Source organism: Etheostoma spectabile, chromosome 13 (assembly GCF_008692095.1).
Source record: "Etheostoma spectabile isolate EspeVRDwgs_2016 chromosome 13, UIUC_Espe_1.0, whole genome shotgun sequence".
Lineage (NCBI taxonomy): Eukaryota > Metazoa > Chordata > Actinopteri > Perciformes > Percidae > Etheostoma > Etheostoma spectabile.
In genome coordinates this window covers 28,417,765-28,439,703 of record NC_045745.1, presented here as the reverse complement: position 1 = coordinate 28,439,703, position 21,939 = coordinate 28,417,765, and the positions used below count along the sequence as shown (strand labels likewise).

Sequence of the window (21,939 nt, the reverse complement as noted above, 5' to 3'; positions counted from 1 at the left end):
CCCTCGACCCAAACATAAAGCCCCCCACCCCCGGTGTGCCAGTGGACGGGTAAGCATTGGCATGATTATGACTAATCCTGGAAGGTGGCAAGTGTGAGCAGGTGCTTAGACAAATGGATGGGTGGGCATTCTCCACGAGTTCCCAGGTCCTATTGCGTATGAGGGAATGACGGAGAGTTTAGCTGAGTAGTGTGTGGATAAACAATGTCCCTGTCTCATGAATAGATGAGCCAAATCAATGAAGATGAGCATACAAAGATCCCCTGCTGAGGCATCACTGCTCAGATTTGTGTCTCTCACAATAGGCTGGATGACATAAGGAGGACACTGTGAGGTTCATTTTTCTTTTCTGTCCCCTGCCTCCTCTTTTGCAAGTCCTTTCTTGGCTGGCCTCTGCAATGGGTGATTGAACCTCAAAGGGAAAGGTCAAGCATTCCACCTTGTCCTTTCTTGCTGGTGTTCCAAAACACCGTTGTCTTGACTGTGTCCATTTAGCAAAACAACGGCGTTAACTGCGGTGTATTTATGTATTAGTATTTATGTTTTATATGGAAAAAATATGTTTTCCCCAGTAACAAGTTCAGCAAGAGCCATAAAGGCATTACCATTAACATCTGTCCCTGCTGATGGTGTGTTTGCAACGCTGTGCCTGCTCTATTAATTATGACTATTGGTGGGACGGTGAACCGGAATCTCAGGCGTTTCTCACAAGGAGTATCTAACTCAATAAAGACCAATCTGAGCTGTTGCCAAAATGTAGATTTAGACTTCCTTCTAACCATGTTTAGAGCGTAAGTAACCATTGCTGACAAATCCTAACTAGAACCTCGTTATGCCACTGTGTTCCATGTTCTTTTGTCTAGTTTAGTGACCTGTCTTTTTGTGTGTTGCGTGCGTGGGCGCACTGCACTCCTTTACTTCACCTTGCCCTCTAACTGAGCTCCTTAGCTGAGCTAGTGCACTGGGCTCTGCTTTGCCTCTAATTTGGTATGCCTGCTTTGCAGTCACATGACGAATCAGCAGCACCGTCATGATGGGATCATTTTTCATCCTGTATATTTGGATTCTTTTGCGCTACTGGCATGCTGCGTCAACCTCATTAATGACCAATCCAGTTTCCATTTTGTGTTCTGTAACACCCTAATAAGCTTTTTTTCTCCCTCCCTTTTGGTCAAAGCTGATTCCAGTTTTGAAGCTAAAATCCCTACAATATTGATGTGTATTTTATATTGAGTATATTATCAATTTTATGTTACAATACATGTTCACCCATCAGTGATATTAGCCCTAAAGCTTGTACTAAATTTCAATTTAATTTTATTTATATAGCGCTTAATCACAACAACAGTTATCTCTTTGAAATTTTGCCAAAAATGGCTGTAATTCATTTAGGCTCAACCAAGTATTCATCTCTATGTGTGTGCGTGTGTGTTTGTTTCATTAGCAGGCCAATGAAGCCCTCCACCACCAGCACCATGTGGCCCAGAACAGCCTGCTGCCACTTCTTAATGCAGGAGCTGAACAAATTGACCAGAAGCCTATCCTTCCCATCCACATAGACCAGAAGCCCCCTACCAGCGCGGCCGATCTACTCAAAGACAATGTGGCCAGCGGAGGAGGGGGACGGCCGCCAATGCCCGTGATAAAGAAGGAGCACAAAGGTAAAACGCCATTTGTCTGTGGCTACTGCAACAAGGCCTTTCGTGACAGCTACCACCTGCGACGCCATGAGTCCAGCCACACAGGTATTAAGATGGTGTCACGGCCAAAGAAGGCCGCCCAGACAGCCCCCACCATGGTACCCATGATCTCCACCATGCAACGAGAGAACAACGGCAACCAATCCTACATCTCCACCGTGGCAGGCATCCTCTCCACAGCAACCACCTCGGTTTCCTCGGGCGCAAGCATCATGACTTCATCTGCGATGGGAAATATGCCGCAGCAAAATGTCCCCAAGAAACCGGCCAAACCTGTCAAGAAAAACCACGGGTGTGAGATGTGTGGCAAGGCCTTTCGTGATGTCTACCACCTGAATCGCCACAAGCTGTCCCATTCAGACGAGAAGCCTTTTGAGTGCCCCATCTGCCAGCAGCGCTTTAAAAGGAAGGACCGAATGACCTACCATGTTCGCTCTCATGACGGGGGAGTCCACAAGCCCTATGTATGTTCAGTGTGTGGGAAAGGCTTCTCCAGGTAAGGACCACACTTTTGGCCTTTTGATAGGGTTTTCAAAATGTTGCCTTTTTTTGAGTTAGACATCCTATGATATCGTGACTGGTACTCATGTGAAATTGGTTAGCGCTTCTTTTGCCTAGTTCACCTTACACAACTTAATCTCTGATTTTCCACTCGCAAAAGTCTTTGGAGCACAGGGTTTAAGGCACCATTCCGGAATTTAGGCATACAGCAGTTTTATATGTATATACTTCTTAATTCAATACATTGTACACATTTCTTCCTGGCTTACAAATGGTTTCTTACTTTATCCCTTGGAAGCAAATGGGCGTTGTCTCGGCGCTTGCAAATCGCCAATCGAGTCCAATGCGTGGAGTTTAAACTGTACAAAGACGCAAGCCCGCAGACGCATGCCCGATCAGAGCTGGGTACCGAATTCAATACTCCAGAGGCCATTCGGTCGGTGCCTAAGAGAGTATCAAAAAACACCTCAGCTTTCATTACCTAAAGGGTCAATCTTATCAGTCAGTGAGCCAATACGACTCCTGAATACAAGATGTAAAGATGTGTAGTGTGAACTGGACAGTGATCTGATGAGTTTTAAAGTTGCCTAGTGTGAACTAGGCATTAAATGGCAATGTACTTTCAACAATATTTGGAGTATCAGTACAAAATGTGGAGAAAAGGGGGAACATGTGTTTTATTCATGCTGCCAGACAGACTTGTCATAGGTAGTTAGACTGGCAAACCCTGAGCAATGGATGGCCGTTAAGTGCTGGCAACAGATTTTGTTGGGAGATAACATATCCGGTTTCAAATGTTGTACATTCCTCATATTGCTCTTGAGGGGGTGGAGTAATGTTCCCTCTTTGACCAGTAACATAACCGTAAAAAAACACATGACAGTGAGTTCAGAAAAAGGCATTTGAAGTGGAATTTAAGTGTCCTAAACGTCCACGTCCATTGTCTTCGAGGCCTGCCCTCTAAAGCAGGATTAGTCAATTGATAGACAACTTTACTGATTAAAATGCAGGGCACCCCTCAGATGTGGAGCATGAACTGTAGCAGCTGTGTTATTCACTGCAGTTATCCAACTAATTCAGTAAACCTACTTCTTGAGATGGGCCCCGTGCAGCCTGGGACTTCCATAAACATAAGTGGAAGTGGTCTCCAGTGGGAGGCCAGCTGGGTATCATTGTCGCTGTACTAGCCACTGCTTTGTTTTGGATGTGTCCAAAGTGTGAGTGTCTAGGCCTGTGAATCTCTGCCTATTATGCGTTGCCAGGGAAACATTTCTGTCTATAGCCGTTTCTACATGTGAACTCTGGACTGTGTCCGAGAAAGTAGGTCCCGACATTGTCCGGAGCTCCCCTTTCATACGTGTAGTACACAACAGGAGGTTGTTTGTGCCAGAGGTGTTCTTACTTACTCTAAATACTAAAGACGGGGGGTGGCGCTGGGTGGAGCGTGCGGCAGACGGGACATGGCGTTGATTATGCCGGGTCGCGCTGATTACGCTGCTTCACGGAGCCGTTCATAATTAGGTCGCAAACGAGTCTCTTACCGTTCCTTGAATTTGTCTGGCTCAGTTTCTCGTTGTCTCTCCAGTTAGACATTTCCGTCTAACACCCTCCTCCTTCACCCTTGGATGTTTGATTTTTTTTTTTCAGTTTTGCACGAGCGGCATACAACATTATCAACACACCTACTTGCTGTTAATTCTTTACACTTTTGGCTCAAGATTAGAGATTACACAGATTTAGTATCTGGGAGCTGTCACAGTGAAGAGTGGTCAATGTCTGATCCAACTACTTTGGACATTTGCTCCGCTGAGTAATGTCTAGATAGTCTTCATCATCATCACTATAGACTATAGAAATCATAAAAGAATTGAAAGGGAATCCAGATAAAATTAGCATTTAAATGACTACAAGCAATTGCATCCAAAATCATGAGTATTTCAAACCGGTGCTCTAAACTGCCCATATGTTGGAAGATAACTTAATTTAAATGATTGTTGTAGCATGTTCCAGGTGGTTGGTGCATTATAGAAGAATGCCGATTTCTGATTAAACCTTCGAGACCTTAAGTAAAAGCCAGTTGTGGATTTTCAGGTGTGTGTGTGTGTGTGTGTGTGTGTGTGTGTGTGTGTGTGTGTGTGTGTGTGTGTGTGTGTGTGTGTGTGTGTGTGTGTGTGTGTGTGTGTGTGTGTGTGTGTGTGTGTAAGGGGTTTAAGTCTATCAGTGGATGTGTTTGGTAAGCAAGGGATCAGCAGCAACTAGGGCAGTGCAAGGCGACTATAGCAAATTCTAAATTGATTAGAATATAGGGGATATGCAAAAAAAACTGAATTGTTTTCACATCTGCTCAAGTTATTCATGATTTCATAACAAGTACAGCCTATGTAAACATGAAGTATGCTTTGAATCAAATTTATACTTACGGTAGTAATTTCACCCTCTAATGGTTGCATTCCGGGGTCAAAGAGAAACGTCTTGACTTGTCTGCATGGAATTAAAAAAACAACCAAAAACATGATGATAAAGACATTCTAAAAACATACATTTTTTGACTATTAACTTGTCAGTCCAAAAATGAGCAAATTAAGCAAAGCATGTGTTCTGACGTGTAACCTTATGCCACTACATCTTTCATGTTTGCAGTTGTTTAAGAATGGTGTTTGGCAGTAAATACAAAGAGAGGATTTGTTTTCACAAAGAAAGAATTAAATTGCCAGGTGCAGTATCTTTTTTTTTTTTTTTTTTTTTTTTTTTTTTTTTGCGCTTGATCAAAAGTTCACTGAATAGCAACCCTGATGCTTGTAGCAACCATAACGTTTGTGAATGATTCGGTTTGGACTATTCAGTTGTGCATGATTGTTTTATAAAGGGATCATTGTATGGCCATGTACTGTCCAGGTAGCTGTGTCTTCATATTTATAAATGTGCTAAGCAGTTTTAGATTTGTACCTGTATCGCCCTCACACACACACACACACACACACACACACACACAACGCCATTTCAACCACATATTTAAACTGTCGCACATGGGAGAGCACCCGTGGTCGAGTATCAAGGGAGGGGGAGGCGTCACTTGTCGCTTTGCTGTTCCCGCCAGCATGTCACAGAGTCTCTTTCCCCTGGGAATTCAGTGAACCACGTGGTAATGTTCAGGGCAACACTTTTACTATGTAGTGAACACACATTTTTAGTGTGAGGTGTCATGGTGGCTACATATTTAGATTTATCAACACTCACACACAGAACCTAGCACTATCTTTTAAACAAACCAAAAAGTCCGGTACTGGTGGTGTATTTTTTTATTGGCATTGAGTAAGCGGAGAATATTGATAACATTAGAAGAGTTCTGTGCTGCAACACAACTTCAACAACAACAACAACATCAGCCGTGTACCCTAGTCGAGCTGTAACATTAGCGCCATGCAGGACAGTTTTGGGCATGCCTCCAACACTGTGACGTGGGATAGGGATTCATCAGCATACTGGAAAGTGAGAATGGGGACCGAATAACAGCGCACTGAGTCACTGCCTCTCAGCCAGATATGTAGGCAGGCACTGTCTGGAGTCTGCTGTCCCCGTCAGTGGGACAAAAAAAAAAAGAAGGGGGGGGGGGGCGACCTGGTTCCGGTTCATTGCACCACTGAGAAGATTCATCTTAACTCCTCTAATTTGTATATTTAAAAAAAAAAAAAAAAATCCAGCAGCATGAAAGTTTTCCGGTTTCGGAGCAGCTTCCAGTGCTGTAGCCCTTACTCCATTGTGCCACTTCTAACATGAGTCAGCTCACGGCTTCACTAGAACTAACGAGCTGACAGAGGAGGATCAGTGCCAAGAAGAATTTGTGAATGCTGGAGTTTCACTGTAAAGGTCAAGAGGCAAAGAGCTGTTTTCTTGCAGCTGCTGATATGCAGTGAACAGTTAATTATGCAGTGGAACACAGAGGAATGTGTTGTCATCAATGTTTGTTGTTCTTTAACCTTCAGTTTAACACCAATATTTGTAAGTCTTATGTTAAGGATACCAATATATATAAAACTCACTTCTTGTCAGTTTTTTTTTCCCAGCCGTTTGTCATTTGAATGTTTAAGTTACATGTTTATTCACCTTGTTTCATTGTAAAAAGTGCAGCGCGAAAGCAAAAAAAGTCCTCATGTCTTTTTATATATTGACAATTTAAAAAGTTGGTCACGTTGATTCCTCACTTCTTTTCTTTTTTTTAAACATAGTTGTAAACACAACATTTAGTCCTTTCTCACAGTTGTTGACGGTTTTCAGTCTGCATTAGTGAAGTTGAATGAACTTTGTGGCCTGGAAATTGTCCTCCGAATCCTCAAAGAGATATTGTGCAATTCAGTCTTGGGTTTCAGGAAACTAGCCACCAAATTCCTGGAGATTCTCAATAACATTGTCTTCAAATTTCTGTAAGTGTTGCCAAGGCTGCAAGACAATAAACTGGAGTAGTGTAGTATAATAAACCGTCAATTTATTCACAAAACAAGTGGAAAGTGTACAAACTTAGCATCTCTGTGTGGTGCGTTTATGAAACTAGGTCAAACTAATTCACGCACCATTGATCATGGAGAGCTGACCACCATTGGCTGGAATTTTAAGGGATTTTTTTTTTTTTTTTTTTGCCCATACCCTCATTATCAAAGCAACCAGAGCACGTCCATATGCTTCCGCACTTCTGCACTTGCAATGTAAAGAAACGTACAATAGGCATTTCACTTTGTCCTTGTGCACTTACTGTACATGTCAGTTAATGATGCGTACTTGCACAAGTTTTTGAACAGGTCATAATATTTTATCCCTGGTCAAATCACAAGTATAGTTACTGTAATTGCCCCCAGAAATATAGTCCCTTGACTACTGCTGCTTAATACTACTGCTTGTTTATATTTTTAAATGCAGGCCAGACCACTTGAGCTGCCACGTGAAGCATGTGCATTCCTCAGAAAGACCGTTTAAATGTCAAGTAACGGTAAGAGTCATCACTGTCAGCATCCAGATTATTATTACGTATTATAATGTTGTTGTTGCCGCTGACCTTTGACCCCGCCCCCCTTGTCTGCTTTGCGGCTGCAGGCCTGTACCTCTGCTTTCGCCACCAAAGACAGACTCCGTTCCCACATGATCAGGCATGAAGGCAAGGTCACCTGTAGCATCTGTGGGAAGATGCTCAGTGCAGCCTACATCACCAGCCATTTGAAGACTCACGGACAGACCAACTTCAACTCCTGTAACAAAGGTATGCCACACGTGTCAGGTACATATGCATTTTGCTTCAATATCTCTGCCTCATTTTAGTATCTCTTAGCTTGGCAAGTCTTTGTGAGTCACAATACTGCTGGAGTAGAAATAAAAAAAGAAGTTATCAGTCGTTGCAAATTCAATCCCATCACCTCCCTCTAATCCTGGTTGCTAGATTACAAGGTATAATGTTAAATCGGAGGATACATCAGATTGCAGGGGGAGTAATATAGGTGTTGCCTATTTACAGCGTTGGTTTTATCTTTCATGTGAACAACTATTTTGCGTAGCCGCAGGAAAAAGTTGAACGTTCTTTCTCGTGTTTTCCCAGAGGGTAACGGGGTCTGCAATTCTTCCTCAGCTACACCTGTGACCATTTCTGCCCCCATCACCTCGGCGATGAACCGGGGCCACTCCAACAACCCTGTCACCATAGCCGCACAAATGAACATTACCACCAACACGGTCAACATCACATCTCCAATCAGCCTCCAGCACCCAGTCACCATCACCGGGCCCGTCAACATTGCTTCTGTCAACATACCTTCTTCGGTTCCCATGAATATTGCCCACCCAGTCGCTATAACAACCACCATGCCTATGAATATGGCTGGTCAGCTCAACATCGCCATGAGGTCAATGGATAGCATGCCTTTTCTGTCCCAAGTCTTGCCTTCTTCCCAACACTGGTAAAAAGGAGAGACAGAGCATTGGACTGGCCAGAAAGAAAGGGGAAAATGAAGTGAAACAAGAGACTCCTGTCGTCATCATTTGCACCTCAAGCCCAGCTCTTTCTTCTCCCCCCCCCCAACCCATGTTTACTTACCCTGAAGTGAATATTTACATGAGCTGTGCGGGCGGTAGGAGCTCCCCAAGTCACAGCCGCGTCCCAACTAATGTTAAGTGAATGAGATGCAGAACACTTAAGTAGAAATCGATTAGGATTTCTCTTGAAATCAGGACAACCGTAAGACTTAGCGTAGTCAGTTAGAGTGAAACTGTGATATGTGTAATGACAAATGAGAGGATTCCTCAAGCACCCTTGAGGACTCTGTAGGAAAACACACCTGTGCTTTTGTAAAAGGGAGATGAGAAATGGACTGAAGCAATAACAATAAATTGCTGTTTTTGATGTTTTACAAGTTCTCTCCCAAAGCCTCTGGGTGTTACTTTATATGTTGTTTTTTTTATTATAATTATAGCCTGCTAATCACAATTTAATGTTATAGGAAATGAGTCTAGTAAAAGGGACAGTCGCTTCCATCTGCATGGAAGAATATTTTTTCAAAGTGCTATAGCTTTTCTTTTTCTTCTCAGATAGTAGGTATGCTCTTGAGGTACAGTGACTAACTTGTACAGTTGACATAGTAATGTATTTTCATGTCAGCGTTTCAATTTTTGCATTTGTCAAGTGGAAATGTCAACGCTGTCCTCTTGACAATTAAATATGTGTACTTTTTTTTTTTTCTCTCCATGAAGTCTGAATGGAATGAGTCTTGCACTGAAAGCATATCCTACATACAGGTGAGCAACAGTATTATTGAAGATCAAATTAGAGTCTTAAGTGTTTTGGTTAGCCTGCCTGCACTTGAGGGCCATCTAGTGGCTGAGCATGGAACTGCTTGGCCTTGTAGTGAAGCTTTTTCAGGCTGTTACTGTCATCATGATGGTGACTAATTAGTTTTGTCTGACTCTTCTGTACACTGTTTGTTTTTGTTTTTTTCATATTTATCTGTGATTTCCCCAAGATGATGCTAAGGATCCTTCACTCAGGAAACACACATAGAAGCCCGTTACACATGAATTTGGTTCCTTTTTAAATTTAATACATCTATACCAAGTATCTTGATTCTTGATCTCTCCATGTTCATGTTTTGATTTCCTATATCATTTGGAATTGTCATGTTCAAAGACTCGACTCCCATCAGGGACAAGAAGTCCAAGAAGTTTTTTATTTTAAACATAGCCGTCCATTTAACTAATCATTCACCGTGCAATGGCATACTTTTTATTATTTTTATTTTTTTTGACATTTCCTTTGAAGTCAAGTTACGTCTCAGGCTGCATAGTTATGCGGCTGAGATCTGAATGAGTTTGATAAAATGCAAGTTTGTATCCATACAAATAATGGGTACAAAATTGATGTTGCATGACCCCAAATGCTGTAGCTGTTGAACATGTTTTTACTGAATGCCGTGTTCTCTCAACAGTGTTGCAGCTCTGAGTTGATTCAGTTCATACTGAAGAATGCAATATGCATGTTTGTCATTTTTCCCAAGTTTTGTTTTAAACAAAATATTAGTGTAGCTTTTTCTTTGTTCTTATGCATTTACGTAGATACACTATGATAGCCTGTTTGCCAAATTTGATAATAATAATAATGTGATAAACTGAACATTTCTGGTGGAATTGAACATCTCTTTATTTTTTAGGAAAAGAAATAATTGGAAATTCCAGGACCCTTGTGAAAGCAGTTGAATGTATATCTTTGTACAAAACTATTTTAGTTCCAAGAATATGGTAGTTAGAATAGATGTGAAAGATAAGATAACCTTTTTTATAAATCTTTTGTATTAGAACATTAACAATGGTAATTTTGTATATATGGCTAGCTTTCTGATTAGCAGAAAGGTCAAACATTCCTACATTTTTTTTAAATGTATGTTTGTCAAATTATTACATAAACATGCGCAATGTTATGTGCCTTTTATTTGGGTTGTCTAAATAAAAGAAAACTATCAAATGTGTTTATATGTATTAAGTAATGTCCGGTATTAAGACAGCACAAAAGTTTCAAATACGGTGCCTTGCGTAAGTTTACACACCCATGCTGAAGTTGATTTAAAAAGAGGAATAAAAAAAAAAACATCTTTTGGAAATTGATCGAAATGCCTTCATTCAAAAAATGTAGGAAAATCCAACCTTTTAAGGACACCAATTTTCTTGGTGAAAGAATAATGTATTATATTTGGAATTAAAATAACCCCCTATCATCACACACCCATACATAGAGATAGGCATGAGGAACTTTCCATAAAATATCTCTCAATGCAAATCAAACCAGCTATTAAGCTAACTGAAATAACCCCATGCCAATCTCTAGGTATGGTGAAGGGTATGTGATAATGGAGGGGGGGGGGGTTTAATTCCAAATGCCAAGGAGACTTTATCAGGATGCATAGGATCCTGGGTCCATGAAATAACTCTCCTTTAAAAATACACTATGCCTCTATGGGAATTTAACATAGGGGTGTGTAAACGTATGCCCCCTGTATTTTAAGGAAGAACATTTTATTTAGAATACATTATTCATTCACAAAGAAAATTGGTATCCTTAAAAGTTTGGATTTTCCTAAAACGTTTTAATTAGGCATTAAGATCAATTTCCAAAAGTTTTTTTTTTTTTTTTATTCCTCTTTTTAAACAACTTTAGCATGGGTGTGTAAACTTATCCAAGCCACTGTATAATTATTACTAAGAGTTATTAATAGTGTATTACTATGTATTTCTATAGCACATTATTTCTAGTGTTTAAACTACAAACATTTTCTTACGTTTATAAGCATTTACCATTGAACACAACCATTGTAAGTTGTGCACACTCTACCAAACAAACCCATAGCTGGGAACACTATACAGTGTTTCATGCTCGAGTTTTACATTTTATAAAACCCAACCAGAAAGCTGTACCGAGAGGAACACCCACTCGAGTCCTACTAGAGTGCTGTAGCACTTCGGATTTTGTAGCCTGTATACTGTATTTGTATCCATTAAATAGTTTTCTGTGAACTTCACGTATTCCTAACCATTTTCCAAAACATGTTGCTAGTTTTTAGTTTAAGTTACCTCCCACACAGCAACAGGGTGATGTTGGCGCAGTGGATGTGACATATCCCTTTGGTGTGGGAGACCAGCGTTCGATTCCCACTGCGACACATCAACGTATGTGTCCTTGAGCAAGACACTTAACCCCTAGTTGCTCCAAAGGTGTGCGACCTCTGAAATATTTTGCATTTGTAAGTCGCTTTGGACAAAAAGCGTCCTCTAAATGACATGTAATGACATGCAACTGCTTTCTATTTATTTCACTAGCTTAGAAAGAGTCCCACACACTGACCATTACGCAAGTAATAATTTATTTAGAAAATACAGCATTTCGGTCTTAGACCTTTCATTTGGTAAATATTTACTTCACTGCAATATGAAAATCAAAGCCTAGCAAACCAGTTTTTAAATATGGTCCATTCAGGACACCAACAACTGAAAATGTGTTGTTTATTTTCAGAAGAACCATGTTGAAGGGTCCTTGAGTTCACTAATGGTGTGTGTTTAAATTGGCCCACGGTTACAAGTTTGCACCACAGATGTGACTTCAGCGTCCCATAGTTTGCACCAAGCACTGATTGAGACGTATAAAACCAAATGTCATAAACCTAAATTATGACAGCAGAACAGTAGAGATGGGAAACCCTAAAGCAGTCAGGCAATGTCTTCCAATGACATACCCTTGTAGATGTTGGTTGGCTGGGCAATGCTCCCTAGGGGACAAGCTATTGTCTCATAACCTGTGCAAAGCTCACCACACAATCGAGCTAGCTGCCAGAGAAGCACCCTCTGATGATTTCCCCCAAAAAACTGTTATGCGACTATCATAGCAGCTAAAGCACATGCCCCTGGATCTGGAGGCAAATGCAATGACATTGGGTTAAAAGTCCCCCACCCTCTGGTTGTGGAAAGGAGCTAAGAATGTTGTTTAGGTGAATAACCCGCCTAGGGGTAGCCTGCTCCAAGAACTCAAGAGATGGGCCTGAGAGAGACTTAAAAAACATCTGCAGATCCTGCTGAGGCAAGGACGTGGTTCAATTACACTGTCCTTGCACCAGTCCATTAACACAGACACACACAATTTGGCCCAAATGCTCTGGAGGTGGAGGAGGTTGATGCGGCTCAGTGGAACTATTGCAGTTGGGAGACCTAAGCACCTCGGCTTTTCAGCCGCCAAACCATGAGGCGGTGTTCCAGGACAAGAAGACAGATAAACCACTGCTTAAATAAGCACCATGGGAAGCCCTGGGTGACTGATTTCTTTGCTGGCATTTGCGTACGTGATTGGTTTTCGAATCTGTGACATGCCAAATCGCGCTTGCCCTGCATAGGTTTGAATCTCAGATTTAAGGGAAGTGCACAGACATTTCCACCTTATAATATAAATACACCTCTAGTGATAAACTTTGCACAGATACAAGTAAAAGGCACCCTTTTTTTCTAAATGGAAGGCATCTTTAAATAGACTGGGTAAACCCCGCCCACTCTGCCGGTGGTTTGATTTTGCCCTGCAGCTCTATGGAGCTTGGCTCAATAGACTAATCTTTAAAGAGTAAACCTGTGTCTAACTGGGGGCCCTTGTTATATTTCATTTTAATTTGTTGTTAGCAGCTCAGCACAAGAGACATGTCACCTCTTAACTTATTTTAACTGTTTGATTTAAAGGTGCTGTAGGTAGGATTGTGAAGATCCAGGACTTAGCCAAAGATTTTGAACATCGACAACTTCTCAGTCCGTCCCCTTCTTTCTGCTAAAGCCCAAACGGTCTCCTAAGCCCCTCCCCTCACAAGGGAGAATGAATGCGTGTGCTTGAGCAGTTTTTTTTTAAATTTCCTGCTTAATGTAGTTCTACCTAAACATATGGACAGTTTCAGCAAATATGACAGAAAGTTAGTTTCATAAGTCTTACACACCGCATCTTTAAATAACTGTGAAAACCCGGATAAGGCACAGTTATCCGATATTTAACACACCAAAAAGACAGATCAGAGAATCCTTCACACCCTGAAAAGGGGTGTTTGTACCGTTGTGACATTACTGTACTGGTACTTTTAACTTATGTGAGTGACCAATAGGACTACAACATAGAACTTCCTGGTGCCTTGTGAAATGGTGATTGGTGTTTTAAGCCGGCAGCACGGCAATGGTTATGTTTAGGGTAAAGGTTAGGGTTAGCTGCCTGGAAGATGACGTTGGAGGCTTAAAACACCATGGAGCTGAAGGGATATACGGTAGATAATCTGTTAGCAAGTCTTAAGCAATTATCAGTTTGAATACATGTACAAACTCATAACTCAGGCCCCAAAGCTAACTGCATCCCAGACCAGTACCACACATTCAACCTAGACCAGCTGTTGCACTGTGCGCATGCTAGCTGTTAGCTCGAATAAGCTCATTCTTTGACGCTCATTGACAACTTGTTTTCACCCACAGAACTGCTCCCATCAACCGTCAAGTCTAAACTTCCGAGCGCAGGAAAATCTCTGGATCAGATGTTTCTGAGATGGTGGGGCCACCACATCTGACACAACCAATCATACCACAGTCAGAGTCACTGTCTACTGTTGCAACCAAACAGTAACAACAATATGTAACTAAAACATGCAAGCCATCAGCCCAACATGTGTTCTGTGGACATTTTTAACGTCCACTAAAGGTCAATGTTACAAAGATGTCATTGAATATATTTTAACAATAGATAGCGTTGTCTGTTTCCAATTCAAATCAACTTGTTTAAAGAATTTCATCGAATCAAAAGTCCTTTTCTGGATGCTAAATTCTAATCTGCCTAGAATCTGCAGGGGGAAACTAGAGACATCTCACTGCACTAAAGAAGGTCGTGGAAGCTGAACATTAAACTGAATGTATTTTAGCAGTACAGCGTTGTCCAGCAGATGGTGGTGTCTGTGCATATTTCCATGTTAGGTGCCATTTGAGTAGTTGTATCCACTCTGTGATCGCTGGGATCCAACTGGTTCCCAGTGTGGGCCAATTGAGTTACATTATCTTGTATGATAGCAGCCAGATTGCGTTTTTAATAGCAATGTTTGAATTGTATTCTGCCTGCACAGGATATTCTCTTTCACAGGGAATGGTGGTGAAAGAAACCGACACGTACATAGACGCTCTAGAGAACAGTATCTGGTCTCATCTTTATATCTTGGGTGAAACTATTTACTATTAAGTTAAATGTGCAAAGCCACTTGTGTCTCTTATAAGATATCAACACAAAGTGAAACAATGTTACACCCTACTATGTGTTATTTTCTGCAGAAGGTACTGAAATTTCTAAAGGTCACTAATAATAGACTATGGGGATGAATAAGTATTCATTTGAAGATCAATGTCTACATTTGGTCAGCTGTATATACGTAGTGAAAATAGTAATGGTTGTAAAAGTGCCCTGCCCCTTAATTAAAAAAAGAAGAGAAAAACAGAACTCACTTGGCTACTCTGTAGGGTGGAGAGTTCAACGGAAGTTTACAGGAGGCCTGCTCTGTCTTACTTCCTGTTTTCAGATTAATGTAATAATATCAAAAAGGCAATGTATAAATTTAGAGATTCTAGATTTACAAAAGGGCTTTAAAATGAAATAAAATACAGACATTCCACATGAGAGCTCCATGGCATTTTGGATTTGAAAAACCTAAAATGTAATGTTTCTTTATGTGTACACAGCACTGGGAAACCCAATAGGAAAGGAAGTCATTTACGGAAAATGTAAGATAAATAGGGGGTAGTTAGGGAAACTGTCTTATAAAAAAAACTCATATTGATCAAATGAACAAAGCGTTTTGCAGACAGGTAACAAAAGAAATGAAAGTGATTATACTACATGATGATACCAGAATGATGGAGTGCTTTTGAAAGCTATGATTAAATAACAACAAACAATTATCTTAACAATGATCCTAAATGTTGACATGAGAGAAACATGTTTAATAAAAAGTACAGAGTCGCTTTCAGCATTACAAAGTTAAAAAAAGAAGAAAAAAAAGGTTTTGCCAAAGTCTATGTATGATTCTTAAGTTTTGACTGCAGTGACGACTAGGTGTTACAGTAAGGACTACAATCATGTCTACCCATCATGCCCTCCCTCAAGCACTGAATGGGCCAACAGTTGACTCAGGGTTGATATGTCACGGCTGCAGCGATACTTCATGCACACCTTGTTGTAGTAAAAAAAGAAAAGCCCATAGTAGTAAATACTTCCCATCATTCATTGTATCCAACACTTGCATGTTTCAATATACTGAAAGGTTTAAGAGGAAAGCTTAAACAAAATAGTGTCTTTGATAATAACATCAATAAATGCTATTTAGAGCAGCAATAATACAAATCTCAAAAGAATTAAATTGAGGATAACATGACAAATTGAAGTGATACTCATCAGAGGAGGTGCTGTATAATGTTTGTATATAATTCAAATGAATTTTTTTCCAAAACTCTACATGCGTTAATCAGGGTAAAAATGAAACATTTCATGAAAAAGTTGACGTACATAGAATAATTTTGATGTGGTGTGTTGTGTAAACCTATTCCTTTCCCCATTTGTCTGAGTTAGCAATAGTTCGCTCATTCAGGAAAAGTAAGATGCATCTAAAAAAAAAACATTCGTTCAAAGACACTTTCAATATTTGGCCCTGATTTGTCCACAAATATCTACACTGCAGTCAGTGTTATTTTTTCATTATATTTGGAACTCAACATACGTGTACTCATATATATGTATTGTATATATACTGCATATAATACTGTAGGTACCCTGACAATGTCACATACAGACCAAGGTACACATTTCTGATTGTCATTTTCATTTGATTCATGCAATTACTAGACCTGCATCAAAATGATGTATCCTAATGCATCCAACTGTTTTTGCAGACTTTAGGGCAAACGCTCCGGACCTGCAGGGTTGGCTTGTGGAAATCCTGGCCAGCAAAGAAGATGGAAGCAGACAGTCCACAATCTCATTTAATCTGAAGCTGTGAGCTCCATGCTACGTGTGGTGTCTTGGCCGTCCAATAGCACGACAGTTTAAAGGGCTTAAGGGACCGTCCGGCTGGGAAAGGATCATGTTATCCTTAGCTGAGTGAGTCGTGTCAGCAGGCTGTCAAGAGCCTATCTTCTGTAATATACTGCACGTACTTTTGTGATGGCCTGCATGTTGCACATTATTTATTATGGAAAACAAAAGGTAAGTAATCCTCAAGTATCATGTAAGAGGAGAAACAAACGTCTGCTCACATTTCCCCTTTTTTGTGATCTGTCAGCTGAATGGCTAGGTAGTCACAAAGATAATCACTTACTCACTGCAAGAGTCCTCATGGTGCAGTTATGCAATAGACGATAAGTCGGAGATATGATATGAGATAGGTTCAATTGAGTACGTCCCTAAAATTGCAAGGTTTTAACAGACAGCTGTGGGCATAGAGGGATTCAGCTACATTCTGTTTCCACAATACTGGTCCACACATTTTGGTGTTTGTACACCTAATTTGATTGAGTATGCTCTCAAATAGGTGACCATACACAGCCAATATTAAATATTAAAACCTCCTTTATGTCAGTCCCACTTTAGCCACTAAGTAACTTCATTTTGAAGGCAAAGAAGAGCTGTAGCTGGGTGTTCTGCTGGCATGTCACCATCAAATCTGTGCTGTTAATACAGCAGGACTGAGTGTACAATGCACTGAATAACAAACCGTTCAGGATTGAAACTCGGCTTGGTGTCTGTTTCACTCCATCGTTGCAGTGGTGTTACATGGATTTACAGTTTCATGTTGAGTCAATGTCAGATTCCAATGTGAATTCAGAGGAATTTACACTGCTAGTTTCAGCTGATTTGGAGGTTGACTCAGTGGCCTACCAAAACACCCAACAAGGGTTCTACTTCCTTTGTTTGGTTGTCGGTTGATCTCTGTATGTTAGTTTGCGAGGCTGCTACATGGACTGGTGCCTGTCTGACCAGGGTAAGATACTGTGCAATTTCCCATGCAATCAGAAAACAAGAAGAGACAGATACACAGATGGAGGAGAAAATCAGGGCTCCATTAGAAATGACTCATGCTCGTTTGTATAATCAGGGTATATTAAAGGAAGGAACATCACACCCTCTGTGCAGCCATGCGCCATGTATACTGTTGCTCCTGCACACTCCTCCCACCCCCGTACATGTGAAATGCACTGTCCTCATATGAGGGCAAACAAAGTACCTCGCTCTTGAAGTTGCAGCAAGTGCCATCACTTTTAAGATTTGTAACACATCTTTAAGTTCTTCATTTCAGGCTGCACGCTCATGCTCCGGCTGCATTGCTTTTGGTGTGGAAATAATAGCAGCATGAGTAGGATATCTTCTAATTTGACCACCTTGTTCGAAGTAACTCTTGAGACTTTTGAGGAGTGAGATTATAGACACCAGACAACAAAATAAAAAAGATGTACTATCAAAGGCCCAGCACCCTTTCTACACCCAACATCACATCATTGTGGAAAGTGCGCTGTCTGCATTTGAATGCAGACCATGTACACTCAACTACATGCAAGTGGAATGTCAACTATGTGGCTTGGCGGGATGGGGAGGGGGCTATACACTGATCACAGATTGTACCTTTGATAAACTACATAAAGAACCTGTGGCCTTTTACATTTTTCATATCATTAAAACCTCTATTGTATTCTTTTGGGCCTTATGGTGCATCTATTTTGCTCAACACAGAGAATATGGTGTCAGTGCATGGTGTTGTGAGTGAGGTGAAAGGTGGTGATTATTCTTTGGGCCCAAAGCGTCTCTTGCATTGCCAGCTCTGCCTACTGTGCAATTGTACTGTACCAGCAATAAAAGAGGAGTATTCTGATCCCAGAATTCCTCATAGCAACCCTATAATGCAGATCCTATCATATTACTTCATAATCCTTTTTTTTTTTGCGATGTGCTTTGTTGTCATGACATTGTTTCCAGGGCGAACAACTTGTTACAGCAAATAAAAAACACAGGTTGGAACTAGTACATAAATGATGGCTATTCCATTTTAAAGATATTATGACAGAAACAGCCATTTGTGATTCAGCCATTATTAATTCTATTCTTTACACCTGTGCTTTTCTTATTGACACATATGTGTTTAGTGAAAAAGGGGCTAGGCCCTAACAGAGCACCTAAATGGAATGCAGTCATTAATAATCAGATTTAGGGCTGGGCAGTCTATCAATATTATATCGATATCATGATATGTGACTAGATATTGTCTTAGATTTTGGATATCGTAATATCGTGATATGACATAAGTGGTGTTTTTTCCTGGTTTTAAAGGTTGCATTACAGTAAAGTGATTATTTGCCTTTTACCCACTTAGACATTATGTCCACATTACTGATGATTATTTATCTAAAATCTAAGTGCAAAGATATTTTGATAAAGCACCATTTGTCAACCCCAGACTATCGCCGCAATATTAATATCAAGGTGTTTGGTCAAGCATATCGCGATATCTGATTTTCTCCCCATCACCCAGCCCTAATCCGATCACACCTATGATTTCTCTGTTATTGCTTTATACAACTGGTGTTATATAACCTACTTTCCTGTACTTATACACATTAATTTCCCTTTAACACGTAAACAAGTTATTGTTGTAATAATTGTACAAAACAATTGCTGTTCCTTCTTCATGTGTGAGCACGCGCACGAGAGGGTTGGGGGGGGGGGGGGGGGGGGGGGGGGGGGGTTGAGTGCCTGTGTGACTTCATTTCCCAGATTGCACCGCGCCCCATGATGTTCCCAACAGCTGACAGACGGTGAAAGCCTCTGCCAGAGCTGTCGGTGGAAGAGAGTAGCTTGTCGTCGGTAGCCTAGACGGACCGAATATACAAGTCGGGCACTGCTGGACTCCGGACCGCCTCACAGCCTGGGCTGCAGTCGAGCATCTTGTTTTGATAAACAAAACAAAAAAATAATAATAAGAAGAAGTAGATTTCGTTTTGCATCCTGACTTTTCCCACATTGGGAGCTGGGGACATTTGCTGTCAGCTAACTTCCACAATAGGTCGCTGCGTCTGCTGGACTGCTGCATGTGTCTCCTTTTAGCCGAACAGTTTGACTCCAGCACTTCCAGCCGTGCCCGATGCTGAGGAATGGATAGTGTGTCTGCTAAAGGTGGGAAGATGGTCGAGAGTGATGAGCAGCCGGAGAGGGATAGTAGCGGTGGCGCAGCGATGGCCGCACTACATCAATGCGAACTCATCCAGAATATGATTGAAATCTCCATCTCCAGTTTACAGGGGCTACGGACCAAATGCGCCGCGTCCAACGACCTCACGCAGCAAGAAATACGCACTTTGGAGGTAATGAGCTTTTCACATATGTCACAGCCCCGTCCTGCGATAGAGAGCAGTCTAGTCAAATTGCGGAGTCATGAAGCCCTAATACTATGTCCGCCTCATACATAGGCTGAATATTGGCTGCAAGCGAGGCGCTCTACCGCGGAGTGCCAGTGAGCTGGGCTCATTTTGTTGCTTGCAATCTACTACTGGGTCGATGCATTGAGGTGCAAAGACTCAACAAATGATATTCAAGTGTTGCCTTCGCTATTGCTGTATAAGATTCCTAAATGGTCGAGATGTGACTGATGTCTGCTCCAGTTATTTGCGTGACCTCTTTCTCTAGGTGGAGATATTCAGGAGCCCCGCGGTTAGTTCACGGCACCGTGCCGTGCAGCTGATTTCAGCCTGGCCTAATGGCACACATTCAATAATCTGATACTGCTATAATTTATGCCACCGTGTGCTGTTCTCTGCACAGGATTTCGCGTGTGTGCACACAATAGGCACGCGCCACACATATACAAAACGAATTGTACGACGTGTTCCGTGTGTGTGTGTGTGTGTGTGTGTGTGTGTGTGTGTGTGTGTGTGTGTGTGTGTGTGTGTGTGTGTGTGTGTGTGTGTGTGGTGTGTGGTGTGTGTGTGTGTGTGTGTGTGTTGTTGTGTGTGTGTGGGTGTTTCCCAGGCGTAATGCGTGCAGGGTTGGTGTACGCGCTGCTTTTCCTGCATCTGGATCCGGATTCAGTTCAGTCGTGTTGGGATGACTTGACATTGCTTTTGCGCAAAAAGCCATGGCTTTTGTCGGGCCTTTGTGTATTTTACTATAGAAGGCAGCAGTGTGATAGAGAAGTCATGCCTGGTCGCATGCACGCATCAGCAGAGGATGCACCCAGTATTTGCCATCTCTAGCCTTTCAGCCATCACCTACCATATAAAAAATGTGCATATAAAATCCAGATACAGATGCGAAAATGCTTCTTTTTTTAAAAGTAACTACACCACAATGAAACGTGCCTTTCGGGCCCTTATTTATCAGTTTTCCTATCATTTGTTCTGTGTGCATTTTGTTAGCGGTGGTGTTATATAGTCGTTTTGGCAGTTGTTTTTTTATTTATCTCAGGCCTGCATGTTTCCACCCATGGGATGTTTACAGTCACATTGTTTTTGTAATATTCTCAGCTGCCAGATGACTGAGGGAATCATGTCATGGATAGCCCAGCTTCATGTTGTTGCAACAATGCATGATGGGACAACAGGCCCTGCTTCTGCTGGGGAGGGGGACGAGAAGAGGGGGTTGGTGTGTGGGTTTAAAAGTTGATACATTTGATGAGACACGGAGTTGTGAAAGACACTGAAGGCAACACGGTTAATGCTTACAAATTTTGAACTTTGAATGTATCTTTGCTCCACACATACTGACATTCTAGAGACATGCTAATGGCTTTTCTGGCTCATGGTTTATTTAAGCGTTAGCATACATTGGATAAAAAGAATAGTCATTCCTGATTGGCTGGAGGCTATTAATTATCCATGTCTGTTTTATTTCTGTATAACTGAACACCCCCATGAACAATTGTGCCGTTGCTCCTAAAACTAATGTTCCAGAAAGCTCTGAGCATTTAGTTTCAGCCACACAGAACACGCAACAGCCCGGCTGAACTGGTTTTCAAGTGACCTTCAGAATGGTCAAGATGCAACATTATTTAGTCGCCGAGTTACAGTGTGTCGGCTGTTACTTTCTCATTGTTTGCCTCAGCAGGCCGGGTAGCAAAACGAAAGATCTATTTGTATTTGTGATGGTAGTATCTCTATGTCTAAGCCTGCAGGATCAAGATAGAGCTCAGAACAAGGGACAAGCAATCCTATGTTTTTAGGTGCAGCTTTCTTTTTTAATGCATTTTCATAATTTGTCCACACAATCATTTGGTAGCTCCTTAGCTGTCTGGCAGGCATGAGGTGCAAGTTGGCGAGCCACTGTGTGGGAACACATTCACACTGGCTCCAGTGAAAAAGCCCAGTGTTAAAAGGAGAAAAAAAAATCAAAGTATTAACTGAAATAGAAACGAGACACGATCAGTTTGCCGGTTTGCATGTTGTCCATTGTAGCCCCCTCCCCTCTCTTCTCTTCTTCGTCTGTTGTCATGAGTATCTTGTCACCGCGTGGGACAGGATGTGATCTGGCAGAGTACTTCCTGTGGTACGCTGTCTTTTTTAGATGCATTTTGCACCGGCATTGTTTTACATGACAATGGGCAGGCTGTGCCGGCCTTGCATGTTACTTGAAGGCTACTGCTCTGAGGTTCTCTTTCCTGTAGTTGTAGGCCATTGGGAGGGGGAGGGG

General features: G+C 41.5%; 2 protein-coding genes across 4 annotated transcripts in view; both read left to right on the top strand.

Annotated features, from left to right (window-relative positions):
- The window catches only part of LOC116700566 (vascular endothelial zinc finger 1), a 15,814-nt gene extending 5,618 nt beyond the window's left edge, over positions 1–10,196 (top strand). Inside the window, exons 2-5 of one of the 2 annotated variants that reach the window (XM_032533859.1) lie at positions 1,445–2,196; positions 7,113–7,182; positions 7,287–7,449; positions 7,813–10,196. In XM_032533859.1, coding sequence (XP_032389750.1) covers positions 1,445–2,196; positions 7,113–7,182; positions 7,287–7,449; positions 7,813–8,144 — 1,317 coding nt within the window. In that variant the 3' untranslated portion in view covers positions 8,145–10,196. Of the gene's footprint in view, positions 1–1,444; positions 2,197–7,112; positions 7,183–7,286; positions 7,450–7,782 lie in introns of both variants that reach the window. The other variant, XM_032533858.1, reaches the window with a different exon arrangement.
- Positions 10,197–19,066: 8,870 nt separating this feature from the next.
- ksr1a (kinase suppressor of ras 1a) overlaps positions 19,067–21,939 on the top strand; it is a 27,703-nt gene continuing 24,830 nt past the window's right edge. For both annotated transcript variants that reach the window (XM_032533663.1, XM_032533662.1), the window contains exon 1: positions 19,067–19,619. In XM_032533663.1, coding sequence (XP_032389554.1) covers positions 19,410–19,619 — 210 coding nt within the window. In that variant the 5' untranslated portion in view covers positions 19,067–19,409. The remainder of the gene's footprint in view (positions 19,620–21,939) is intronic.